Here is a 13,755-nt window from a genome sequence, read left to right as displayed (position 1 = left end):
GTAGAAGGTAGCCATCCTATGTTCATGGACTACAACTCCCATTATCCCTGACAATTGGCCACCCTGGCTGGAGCTGGAGTCAAATAATATCTGGAGTGCATTAGGTTGGGGAAGGCTGCATCAGATGATTCTATGATTAAAACACAGGGCATGACCTGTTAAAGTACACCTTTGTCATTCCACCAGTTGCAACTTTTTAACGAAGGGCAATCTTTTAGTATGCAATACTTACACTGTTTTAATGCAGAGCTGTGGTGCTTTATCAAATTTAAAGATACAAAATCTTGGATTACACACGATCCCTTTGACAGGTAAGAGCATTCAGTGAGCTCTCAGTTCTGTCTACTTTCTGATCATCGGTCCATCTACTTTTCTTTCTTGTCTTTTTTTTAGCAAAAGGCAGTTTGTGTGTGTGTGTGTCAACATAATTGTCTTTGGTTGGGGAGTAAGGTATTTATGGGAATTGGTTTTAGACTACGGCCCACTATCCTGATTGAAGATGCAGATGAATGAGATTATGAGTCGGGTTAGAGTTTAATCAAGGGCCTGGGAGAGGGAGAGGGTAATCTGCTTGGGCAAAGATTTCCTACAATTCCACAAGTTTCTGGCTTTGCTTGTTATCGGCTTCCTTCTTAGCTGTACAACATTGCGGGTGGATGCTCTCTCTCTCTCTCTGGCAAATGCATGAAGATGAAAGGTCCAATAAAGTATTTACTCTGCCTGTGTTCAGCAGGGATGGGGAGAGAAAAACAGTGGAAGAACACCAGCAGGAAAACTAGACTGGATAATGAGTGCTTGATAATGAACGCAACACAAGAAATTGTTTTAAAAATACAAAGCAATATAGAAACAAGAGGTGGCTGATTTGGGTATGCTCTGAGAACTGTTTGGGTAGGACATAGAGAGATGAGGGGTCTGAGCTTGGGGAAGGAGCCAGCAGGTTGTCACCCAGTTGGTCCATGCGAGCCCAACCCACAGTCCTGCTACCATCTCCCAATGTTCTTCAGCTGTCCCCAGATGTTGCACTATAATCATCCCTGACCACTGGCTATGCTGTCTGAGGCTGCTGAGTGTAGCTTCCAGATGACTTGGGAGGCTGCGGACTCTCTTTCCTTGGAGGCTTTTAAGCAGAGGTTGGATGGCCATCTGCCATGGATGCTTGATGCTCTGGCTCCACATACTGTTTCTGCCTTACCAGTCCCAGTGGGTACTAGCCAGGTGTGAACAGTGGATTCTTCCCACCTTTCTCTTTGTTCAAAATCTTATAAAACCCCACCATCAACCTAACAATAATAAACCAATCCATGCAAGAAATACATTTTTTGCACACTACTATAAAAATACAGGATGGGCGTATAGACACCACCTTATACCGTAAACCAGCTGACCGACAAACATATCTACATGTTTCTAGCTACCATCCCAAACAACCCAAACAATCCATTGTATATAGCCAGGCCCTACATTACAGCCGCATCTGTTCCAACTCTACAGGCAGATACTCTCACCTAAGAGATCTACAGCAAACCTTTTAAGAACTAAAATATCCCCCTGATGAAGTTAAACAACAGATCAACAGAGCCAGACTAAGACCCAGAGATAACTTGCTGCAAGACAGACCCCAAAAAGAAAATAACGGAACACCACTAGTAATCACATACAGCTCCCAAGTTAAAACAGTTCAACGCATCATCAGAGACCTACAACCTCTCCAAGACAATGACAGTGCTCTTTCTCAAGCTCTGGGAGGAAGACCTTTCATTGCCTACAGACAGCCACCCAATCTTAAACAACTCCTCACCCATAATAATACAACAACCAGACTTAACATGGACACTGGTACCAGAGCCTGCAATAAACCCAGATGCCAACTTTGCTGCCACATACACCCGGACAACAACATTACTGGCCCCAACAACATCAAACAAACCATCTCAGGACTATTTAATAGCTATCTTCTAACATTGTGTATGCCATCAAATGCCAACAGTGCCCTTCAGCTCTCTATATTGGACAAACAGGCCAAACCATACGCGAAAGGATAAATGGACATAATTCTGACATCAGGAATCACAAGGCAGAGAAACCAGTAGGAGAACACTTCAATCTCCCAGGACATTCTATACAAGATCTCAAAGTAGCTGTCTTTCAGAAATAGACTGGAAAGAGAAGTTGCTGAATTGCAACTTATTACCAAACTTAAAACCATAGAGAGACCTGATCTGAATAGAGACATTGGATTCTTATCTCATTATAAAGCTATTTTTAGCCATCTCACCCCTTACTTTTTCCTGTAAGACCAATTGCAGTCGTTAACAGTCGTCAACAGGTTTACCCCACCTATCAGCCAATCACCCATTCCCACCACCCTTCTGAGTACTACCCCTCCCCACCCTCTTACTATATATATGGGTCTGGTGACTTCTGTTTCAGTGTATCTGAAGAGGTGTGCATGCACATGAAAGCTCATACCAAGAACAAACTTAGTTGGTCTCTAAGGTGCTACTGGAAGGAATTTTTATTATTATTATTTTGTTTCAACTGTGGCAGACCAACACAGCTACCTACCTGTACTTATAAAACCCTGTAAGCAATTCTGCAGAAAGGAAGCCCTGCAGTAGGATGGAGGGTTTCTGCCATGCTTGAACAATAATCAGGTTATTGGGGCAGAGATTTGTGGTGGCAGTGGAGTATGCACGTCTAAAAACATAGGTGCCTGCTTGTGGCTCTGAGGCTACACTTTCCTGCCTTGACACCTTTTACTCAGCCTTTGCCCCTGATGTTTTTTTGCAGTGGCCCAAAGTCATAGAAAGTTGGTATCTGTGTGGATCTGAATTTATTTTATTTGTATGTTGTTGTGGTTAAACTGTTTACATTGTTTTAATTGGTTTTATATAAGCAAATGTTTGAACTGTTTTTACATGTGCAGGTTTTTCTATATACATTTTTACTGTAGTGCAAATCGCTTTGGGGTGCCTCGTGGGAAGCCATTCATAAATGAAATACACTGCAGTTCATATTTTGGAAAGCTGTTTGTTGCTATGCAACAAAGCCATTACAAAAGATAAACTAAATAAAACAGAATAAAATTAAATTCCCAAGTAAAAATAATGATTAAAACCAGACATTTTGTCAGATAAGAGTTTGCTCCCATGAAGAATTTAACTTATCACCCCCCCCCCCAAACTTTACTCCTTAAAATCGTTGCTCCGAAGGCAAAACAAGCCAATTTTTCAGAGACTATGCATTTGGACACTTCTTAAAGACAAATGATGCTTTCTGATATCAAAGAGCAGGTTTCTCTCTATGTTTGGATACATTTGCAAACCACTGTGAATCAAGATGAGGGACTGAACCTTTCAAAACTGCTCTGATTTTAACCACTGATTTAAAAACTGGAGTGGTTTTTGTGTGTTCGTGTGTGTGTGTGTCCTAGAATTTCTGAGCAATGCTGGGTACAAGCTTGCTAGATGATAACAGCAGTAGTAGTGATACTAACCATCCTCTCATTTTCTGGATCTGCTCTTATGGATGGATGGCTGCTACATCCCTGACCTGGTATTAACAGCACCTTCCCCCCCCCCCCAAAAAAAACACTTTTCAGAACTATGTTGAGGGAAGCAGCGGGAAATTCCAAGTTAGAAGATGGAGTCACAATTCCCAGGACATTTCACTGGCAAAAAAACATAAGCAAAAAAAACCCCAAACAAAAACCACTTGGTATAAAGAAATTAGACACAACTCAGATATTGAAGGTTCCCAGTGCACAAGTCGTTGCATTTTTCTGGAGCTCATTCAGCAGGAAGACATTACCAATGTCGGTCAGCAAATTCCAGGCGGTATATTTTTCAACAGGATGTGGAGAAGACAAAATACAACAGATGCTACCGGGGGGTTGGGGATGGGGAGTACTTCCTTTTGGATTAAGACCTAAAACCTCAGAACTAATATTTTACACACAGAGAGACACACAGAGGAATAAAATTTCACCATGGCCACTGTGCTTGTTTCATTGTTGTTTTTGAGATGAGTATATAGAAGGGTTATTTTGCAATTTATTTGCTGTGGTTCCCAGAAGTGATGTGACGCACCACTTGATCTCTATACTGGCTTGATGGCGTGTGTGTGTGTGTGTGTGTGTGTGTGTGTGTACACTAGACATCTATACCTATCAGGAGTATCTATTGTCTTCTTATGGTTGCTGGTGATGCTGAAATCCTCCTCCTCATTCATTAAAGTTATAAGTTCTTTGTAAAGCCATTAGATGAGCACGATCATCGATTTAAAGCAGTCCTATTTGCATGGATGGGCATCAACTCAAGAATATTGAGGGACTGACTTCTTTGTGGAAGGGTCCAAAAATGCAAGGACGAGAGAGAGGGGGGGGGAGAAGTGCAGCAGCACATAGCACAATACCCAATTTATTAGGATCAGCATGACCAGCTATAGTCCTTTGCAGAGTTTCCTCTGCTTCCATTAAACTCAGTGGTGCTTACTTCTGACTGTATACTGTGTAGGTTCAGCTTGCGAAGCACAAACATGTCAGACTTTATTGAACAAAGGATTTCCAGACACCTGAAATTCAACCTGAAAACTTTCAATAGGAACTGCAAACCATCTTGAGGAGATTGCCTCGTTCAAAGTTTGTTGCTGCTTTAAAGTCTTTCAGAATTATTCAACTCGTTGTTTTGAACTGGTTCCCCCCCCCACCTATGATTTTATCCCCCCACCAGCACTCACCTCTTTGTAAACCGCTTTGAGGTTTCTTTTACAGTCAAATAGTGCTGTATACACCTAAATAAATAGTGTTCCTCTGCATCCAACCAATCTATGACAGCAAGGGATGTGAATTTTTGTATGATAAGCTGGTTTCTACGACACATGCTCACCCCCCTTCTCTCTCTCTCTCTCTCTCTCTCTCTCTCTCTCTCTCTCTCTCTCCTCCATCCAGGCAACCAAGAGACATTATCAGAGTTCTTCTAAGACATGCTCCTGCCAGATGAAAACACTCAAGACGAGTGTGAAGAGGGTGGGTGGCCTGGAATGGGTCCAAAAGACCAGCTAGGGAAGGGGCCTTAGTTTCCCCATCTATGCCATCCTGCTGCCCAAGACTCAGGAGTCAACACTTTTCAGGTATCTGCGCTGCTTGCCAGGTAAATGTGAATAGCAGGGGCAGGGGAATCCACAGCTCCACGTAACTTGTTGCAATTTCCATCAGCTACAAACAGTTATCAGGGATGATGGGAGACATAGGTTGTCTATACAATGTGATACACATGAAGCACCCCTTCACCCTCACCACCCCGGAAAAAAAGGATCCTGGGAAATGTAGTTTTATTAAGGCTGTTGGGAATTGTAGCTCTCTGAAGGCTAAACTACAGCTCCCAGGCTTTTTGGGAGAAGGAATGTGCTGTAAATGAATGGTGTGCATGCAGCCATAGTCCAGCAGGATTTGAGGGCCATAGGTTCCCCACCCCTAGTTCGTTGTGTCGGATTGCAGCTGAGTATCATTCACTGAGCTCTGCAGCTCTGCAAATGAGCTTACAAACTCTGAAGGGGACAGGAATAAGAAAACAGGGACCGCCAGCAGAAGCCTCTAAGATTTGCCCAGCTGTTTAACCCTAAGCTCCACAGATCCTCTTAGTGCTGCCATCTGGAATGAGAGCCTAGGCCAGGGGTCAGCAACCTTCGGCTCTCCAGATGTTTCGGACTACAATTCCCATCATCCCTGGCCACTGGTCCTGTTAGCTAGGGATCATGGGAGTTGTAGGCCAAAACATCTGGAGAGCCGAAGGTTGCCTATGCCTGGCCTAGGCCAGCAACTTCGCCAAGCCGAGTCCCCGCAGATGTTTTGGACTACAATCGCCATCAGCTGAAGGGAGTGAGTGCTGGCTAGGGCTGATGGGAGTTGTAGTTCAAAGCATCTGGAGGCCCCAGGTTGGCAAAGGCCGGCCTGGGAAATTATCGCCCCATAGTCATGGCTCCAGACCTGTGTTACACATTTCCCCAATAGGATGGGGCAGTGCCGAGTTGCACCCAGAATTTTTTTTGGGGGGGGGCGCTGCGTGTGCCAACCCAGCCAAGCCAACTCTGTCCACCATCCCACACCCACCCATCGCCAGCCAACTTATCTTTGTGAAAGGGACATGTGGGGCAAAGATACTTTGCCCCGTGTTTCCCTGGCAAAGCTTGCCAACGCACCTTCCAGTAAGGCGTTCGCTGGCAATCATTAAAGGGACATGAGGGGTGAAGATGCCACACTAAATCCATCCCATTTTTATTCTTTTATCTATGGAAGTATAGAAAAGAGGTTTTTTATGCACACTTTGACCAACGGAACGTAGAGAGTGGCTTACACACTTGTGACATTGTCATTAGGACTCCCACCTGCAAAAATGATTGGTCTACCATTTCTGGCTCACCCCACCTACAGGTGAAACTTGCTGCCACCAAACCATGTCTTCTGGATAACAAAGAAACATAGGGCAGTACACAATTCAGTGTTACTCAGAGGGGATCTGTTTAAATGAATTCACCTAACTTAGTCCTGTTCATTCATTTCAATGTGTCTGCTCTGGGTGAAACTCAGTTGACAAGTACCGCTAGAGTTGGGAGAGGTTTCTGAGTTCGTCTGGTTCAGTTCCTTGCTCTGGGCAAGAACTGCAACGCGGGATACAACAAGGGCACCCCTGACAAACGGCCATCCAGATTCTGTTTAAAAAGCCCCTCCAGTGAAGGAGTGTTTGCCACTTTGCAATGCACTAAGTCACACCATGAAGAAGTTTCTTCTAACAATTAGCCCATTTGGACAGAGGGGGCAGTGCTCCACCAGCCTCAGTCTACCCCTACCTTTTCCCTCAGTCTACCCAGTCCTAGACTCCTAGTGGGGCAGAGGCACTGGCTCCCAGCTTCCTCCACCTTAGTTTCAGCGTTGTCCTTGAACTCAGCAGGGAGGAGGAAGGTAAGGACAAACTGTGGCCCTTGATGTAAAGCCAGAGCCAGAGTAGATAATGGTCAGGGATGATGAGAGCTGCCATCCTGGCCACAGGATCTCCATCTCAGGTTGCTTCCAGACAGCCTGTTTAGTGAACGTTCACTCTGATTCCATTGCAGTGAGATTGGAGGACGTTGGTTATATACTGAAATCCCTCCTTCCTTGCAGGTTTTCAAGCAGAGGCTGGATGACCATCTGGCATGGATGCTTCAGTCGACATTCCTCCATTGCAGGGGGTTGGACTAGATGACCCTCGGGATACCTTCCAACTCTACACAGTTCTATGATTCTATGAAATGAGCACCCGTCTACTCTACAGGGAGGTTAGACGAGGTTGCATCACTGCAAGTGCGTCCCACGCTTCCCAGCAGCCACTTTCCTTATCCCCGCTCAGGCATAAAAATGAAACAAAATCGTATGTTTTCGAGAAGCGGGTTTGTTGCGCAAGATCTCCCCATCAGCTGCAATTGTGCAACCGGAATTTGCCATGTAAGACTGCAACCCGCCCGAAAGCAGCGAAGCAGCCTGGAAGTGCCCCCCCGAATTCAAGACTGTGTGCTTATCGGTCTTATGGATCGGCCTTTCTTGTGTCAGCAACAGGCGTCGCTTCACTTAGCATTTACAATGTTGGCTTGGCTTCCCATCGCCGCCTCTCCCAACTCCTTGTTCCTTCTGCCAAGTCCTACCCGGACGGCGCCGCCGCCTGCGACCTCCGCCGCCTCTCCTGCGTCCCACCGGCAGGAGTTTCCCAGCCCGTCTCCCAGTCCCTCTGCCGCCTCGGCCACTTACCCGTCTGGCCGCTGGCGAGATCTAGGTGCTGGAGCAGCTGGAGCAGCTGGAGCGCGCGCAGCGCCGGGCGCATCGTCGAAACGGAGCGGCGCCCAGGATGCACGCGAGCTCAGCCCGCCGCTCGCTCCAAACCCGGCGCCTCCACCAGCGCCGCGGCATTCCCGAGCCCCACAGTCCCCGCCTCCCGATTGGCTGCAGGCGCCAAGCCCGGCCAGGGCTACTGGCCCCGCGGAAGAGCCAATCACCGGGCAGGGACTCCCCCAGCCCAGCCCACCGCCCGGCAAGCTCTCTCTGGCGGGCTGTGCTGACCAGCAGGCAGGGAAATCGCGTGTGGGTGGTTGGGGAGGGGGATTACCGCCCCTCTTCTCACTGACATACATAGCACCATGGGGGGGGGGAGTGCAAAGAGAGGGAGGCTGGGCGGTTTGCACATATGTTTTGTCTGCGTCCAAAAGTCTCAGCACCTCCCCTTCTATATGTATTCAGAAGTGGAATTTGCTGCCAAGGAGTGTGGTGGAGTCTCCTTCTTTGGAGGTCTTAAAGCAGAGGCTTGACAGCCATCTGTCGGGAATGCTTTGATGGTGTTTCCCGCTTGGCAGGGGGTTGGACTGGATGGCCCTTGTGGTCTCTTCCAACTCTATGATTCTATGAATCTATTTGATCACCGTGAACTCAGTGGCAGGATTCAAATTTGCTTCCACACTACCAGTGGTAGCACCAGTATTACTGCCAGTGTTACCAGTACTGCCAGGTACCGGTGCTATTTTTTTTTACCTATACCTTGTTTACCTGCCAGGTAGCAGTAATATTGCCTGTGGTGCTACCACTGGTGCCGATAGTATACTTGGGTAATTTTTGAGTCCCGCTTTTGAGTATATGGGGATGGCAGGTTCTTTAAAACAGGGGTAGCCAGTCTATAACCTTCCAGATGTGTGCTGGGCTAGATAAAAATAATGAAGTGGGGAGGGGGCAGGACAGGTGCATATCAGCTGGTGCATATTTTTCCGCCCCTGAATAGGGCTTCTTGAGAAACTGGTTTCACTCTGAAAATAAAAGCTTGTTTCAGATTGATCCATTCCAACCCCTGCAATGCAGGAATCTTTTTGCCCAAAGTGGGGCTTGAACTCATGACCCTGAGACTAAGAATCATGTCCTCCACCAATTGAGCTACCTTGGAGCTAGCATGTTGAGGACAAGCACAAACTATTGTGGATTAAGTTACAGGTAGGTAGCCGTGTTGGTCTGCCAGTCAAAACAAAATAAAATAAAAAATTCCTTCCAGTAGCACCTTAGAGACCAACTAAGTTTGTTCTTGGTATGAGCTTTCATGTATCTGAAGAAGTGTGCATGCACACGAAAGCTCATACCAAGAACAAACTTAGAAAATAAAATATCTGGACTTCTCCATCTCTCACTATAAAACAGGGAGCTGCTTCCTGAAATTTCTTTCGTTTAATGTCTTAATACTTGGCAGTGCCTATTTTCAAAACTTGGCATTCACTCTTTTTCAGTAAACAGATGTCAGCCCTGACACCCAGCACGCCAGGTGGGATTTGGCGCCATCAAGTGGTCATGACATTTGTCCCGCTAAAAGTCCCTTAGAACGAAATAACTTGCTTTGCCTGTGCTGAGCAGCAACAATTTGTGGGCCACCTTGCAAAGAAATAATGGGTTGCAGAGAAAAGGCTAGCTTGCATATTGGACATTTACTTCGAGCAGCATTTAATTGCATATTGAGGAGTAGATGTGCTGAGCTCCTTTATGTGAGGTGGGATTGTGAGTGGCCCAGGATCCCGCCCACCCCCGTGTAGATTCCCCTTCATATGATCCCCGAGCATACAACCAGGGGTGGCATAGCTGACGTGTTGGGGCTGCACAGTGTGATCCCTCACATGCACTTTCAGTGTCTGAGAGGGAGGGCCAAATTGACCTCTTACTACTACTACTCATGGGAATGGTAGGGTGAAAGGCATGGAGACCAACAGTAGGCGGTGCCACCACTAACCAGACCCAGACTCAATGACAGGCAGAGCCAACTAATTCTGATTCTGTTCCCCTCCCTTCCTTGCTGAATTCTACAAGGGCAACACTGAGACTGAGAGGGAGGAAGCTCACAGCTAATACAAACCCCTGGACTTGCTGTTAAGTAGGAAGGGAGACAGGTGTGGGCTGGCTGAGGGCAGACTGAGGTTGGTGGGTCAGAGCACGTTCACACTAACGGACCAGCCTCCCCTGGTGTTAATTCGCCAAATCGTGGTCCGCGGACAAGCTTCATTAAGCAAGTTTACGGTGCATCTGCAAAAATACAATTAAAAATCATACAGCAACTACCACAGTGCACTGCAATTGCTGCAACAGGCAGAAAAATCATTAAGTGGTCTGACCCTCAGCAACTTTTGAGTGGTCGGTGGGGAGAAAAGTTGCACAACCACCAGTTTAGCCTTGCGAATGGGTGTTTTTTAAAATACGATTTCTTACCTGCCCTTCACCATAAACTCCCAGGGCAGGTTACCATATAATGTATGGTACATATAAAAACAAATGCAGAGTTACAACTCTACAAAACGAGTTAAGCCCTTCCAGCCAGAATTGAACAGTACAGACTCAGCAAAAGAGGTGGGTCTCACAAAACAAAACAAAAGCTGTCAAATTGCATGTTGATTAATTCATTAATTTGATACAGGATCGTTCTGACGTATGTGTTTGCCATCCTGAGCAACGTCTTAAAGGTGCCATTCCCTTTTATGCAAAAGAAAAGGGGTTATGTGACTTTTTATTCTTGCCCCACTTTTAAAGACATGAATAACAGAAGTAAAACAAATTATCAAAGGCAGGATAAAACAAAAATCAAAAACATCTGCTTAAAAAGCCCAGCATAGTAATAGTTGAAGCTAAAAGAAACGTAAGGCTTGGTGAAACAGAAGTTTTGAGTTGGTGTCTAAGTCAGACATGAGAAACCTGTGGCCTCTCCAGATGTTGTTGGACTATGACTCCCATCCCTTCCCATTGGCCATACTGGCTGGGGCTGATGGGAACGAGGAGTCCAACAACATCAGGAGGGCCACAGGTTCCCCACCCTTGGTCTAAATATTAGAAGTGGCCCTAAAGATCTCAAAGGGGAGGAAGTTGCTTTGGAACACTGCATTGGCTGAAACTATAGTATTTAACTCAGGGGTCGGCAACCTAAGGCCCATGGGCCACAAGCAGCCCACAGGGGTCGTTTAACCGGCCCACAAGCCACCCCCGAACTGAGCCACCTGCTTGGCGAGTCCCCGCGCGCTGCGCTAAACTGGTGCAGCGCAACGCAGGGACTTGCTTCCACGGCATCGAAAACCGTGTCTGCACAGGTGCAGATGCTGGAAATCACGTCTGCGCAGAAGCTGGAAATTGTGGGTGTGCGCTCATGCGCATGCAATCCGGCCCACAGAGGGATCTCTGCTAGAGTGAACCGGCCCAGGCGAGGTAAACCTTGTCGACCCTTGATTTAACTGAATAGTGCTTTGAGATATACTGGGTTGTATGCAATTAAATGAAAATATTTACAGAGTTTACAGTGGTGCCTCGCTAGACGAAAACAATTCGTTCTGCGAGTGTCTTCGTAGAGCGAATTATTCGTCTAGCGAAGCACCAATGCAAACCGCTAGTTTTCACGACGGAAAAAATAATTTTTTTCGTCTTGCGAGGCAGCCCCATTGACGTTTTCGTCTTGCGGGGCAGCCTTCTGCTAGCGAATGCCGTTCGTCTAGCGAGTTTTTCGTCTAGGGAGGCATTCGTCTAGCGGGGCACCATTGTATAAAGAATACATCTATGGCCTATGAAAGATACATAATCAATCTTGTGTGCCTTCACAACACCGAAATGCAGACGCTGTATATAGTATCACATCCATGTCTGCACCTCAGAGTCATGAAATCATACAATTGTTCTGTTATTATTGCATTGTTGTGCACAAGCCCTATCTCTGAGAGAAAGACTCCAGTGGTTCATGTGCTTATTTGTTTATTTACTATATTTGTATATAGCCTGAAGATCATAGGTCAGCTCACAACAGAAAAATGTGAAACGAGAACGTAAAATACATGAAACAAAAACTAATACCCCCCTCCTAGAAACACATTTAAAAGGAAGGCCATAGAATGTTAATTAGCCAAAGGCCTGATTACAGAGAAACGTTTTTGCCTGGCACCTAAAGATATGTAACGAAGGCACTGCGGAGAGCACTCCACAAATGGGGAGCCACTGCAGAAAGGGTCCATTCTCATGTTGCCACCTTCTGGATGTCTCATGAATGAAGGACATGGAGGAAGGGCCTCAGATGATAATCGCAGGGTTTGTTTGGGAAAAGGTGGTCCTTGAGGTATTGCTGTCCTGAGCAAAGGAACTGGCTTGGCTGGTTTCCTCTTATAAATTCTACCCAACATATACAGGATCACAGGTTTCAAAGGGACCCATAGGTATCATCTAGACACCCCCCAAAAGCCCCTCGTAAAAGTATATTCCTAGACTTATGCTTTGTAAAGGTTTTATAATTTTCTCAAACTTACGTTACAGAAATATGAGTATTTATTTAGTTACCTTGACTTCACTCGCTCTTTTGCATCTAGTCGTACCTCGGGTTACATACTTAATTGGTTCTGTGTCACTGTACGTAACCCAAAACGTATGTAACCCGAACAACGCGTTTTGCGCATGTGCGAAGTAGGCTTCTGCGCATGCGCGGATTGCGCGTGTGATGGGTTATACTTCCGGGTTACGGGAGTACGTAACCCAAAGCGTACGTAACCTGAGGTACGACTGTATTGATTTGCTTGGAGTTCTATTATCCAGGGTTGCTTTTTTGCAACTGACTTCTACTCAAGAGTAGGCCCTACTGAAATTAATGAACCCAAATTAGTCATGCCCATCCACTTTAACGGGCCAACTCTTGACTAATGTTGCTAACATTCTATGCCTTTTTAAATGTGTTCCGGGAAGAGGGATTTATTGGTTTGTTCCTATTCTTATTTATGTATTTTGTGTTCTCGTTTTGCATTTTTATGCTGTGAACCACTCTGTGATGTAGTATACAAGTTTAATAATTTTTTTTTAAAAAATAATCATCCTTCCCATTGCTGAAAAGCGGCTGCAACCCTAAACCCTCAGTCGTCTTAGTTGTGTTCCACTCTCTGTAATCCCATGAACCAGAGCATGCCTTGGAAACTCTCAATTTCTTCTCAAAGCTTCTCCTTTTTTACGTCCATGGAGTTTCCTTGGCAAAATACTGGAGTGGTTTGCCAGTTCTTCTCCAGGTGGATCACATTTAGTCTAGACTCTTGGCTATGACCTGTCCGTTTTGGGTGGCCCTGCATGGCACAGCTCATAGCTTCTTGGAGTTATTCAAGCCCCTTTGCCACGACAAGGCAGTGGTCCATGAAGGGATTGAAATGGATGGGCATGACTAATTTGGGTTCATTAATTTCAGTGGGGTCTACTCTTGAGTAGAAGTGAGCTGCATCACGGCGGGGGGGGAGCAGGTTTCTGCTGAGGGGGGGCAGAACCCGTTAATTTAGTACACAATGCTTTTCAATAATTTTTGTGGAGGGGGGGGGCAGCCACGCCCATACTCCCTATGCATGTTTATCAGGAAATAAGCCCGTTGGGTTCAAGGGGCTCTTACTCCCAAGATACTCCTTGCATCTGACTGCGGCCATAACGGGGTAAGAAATACCTGCAAGCAGTGGTGTCATGAGTTTTGCGTGTTACTTTTTACCCGCTGCTTTGGACGAATAATTGCTAAAGCATTTATACTATTCTGGCTGCCCCATTGCGGCTGTTGCAGCTGAGAAGCGACTACCGGCTCCCGACCACCCGCCGCCTCGCACCGACCAATTTCCTCAAGGGTTGCAAGCCGAACCCCACCCGCCTCTGCCCACCTCCCCAACAAAGTTATTTCCGAGCTCCCCCACATTATGGCCGTGGGGGGCAATATCAGC

At 46.2% G+C, this 13,755-nt stretch overlaps 1 protein-coding gene across 1 annotated transcript in view; it reads right to left on the bottom strand.

Annotated features, from left to right (window-relative positions):
* Nucleotides 1-7,953, bottom strand: part of LOC117051970 (discoidin, CUB and LCCL domain-containing protein 2-like) — a 38,137-nt gene extending 30,184 nt beyond the window's left edge. Inside the window, exon 1 of the mRNA XM_033158698.1 lies at nucleotides 7,784-7,953. Coding sequence (XP_033014589.1) covers nucleotides 7,784-7,856 — 73 coding nt within the window. The 5' untranslated portion in view covers nucleotides 7,857-7,953. The remainder of the gene's footprint in view (nucleotides 1-7,783) is intronic.
* Between the last annotated feature and the right edge of the window lie 5,802 nt (nucleotides 7,954-13,755).

This window comes from Lacerta agilis, chromosome 8 (genome assembly GCF_009819535.1).
Source record: "Lacerta agilis isolate rLacAgi1 chromosome 8, rLacAgi1.pri, whole genome shotgun sequence".
NCBI classification, from domain to species: domain Eukaryota; kingdom Metazoa; phylum Chordata; class Lepidosauria; order Squamata; family Lacertidae; genus Lacerta; species Lacerta agilis.
This window is presented reverse-complemented; position numbering and strand designations above follow the sequence as displayed.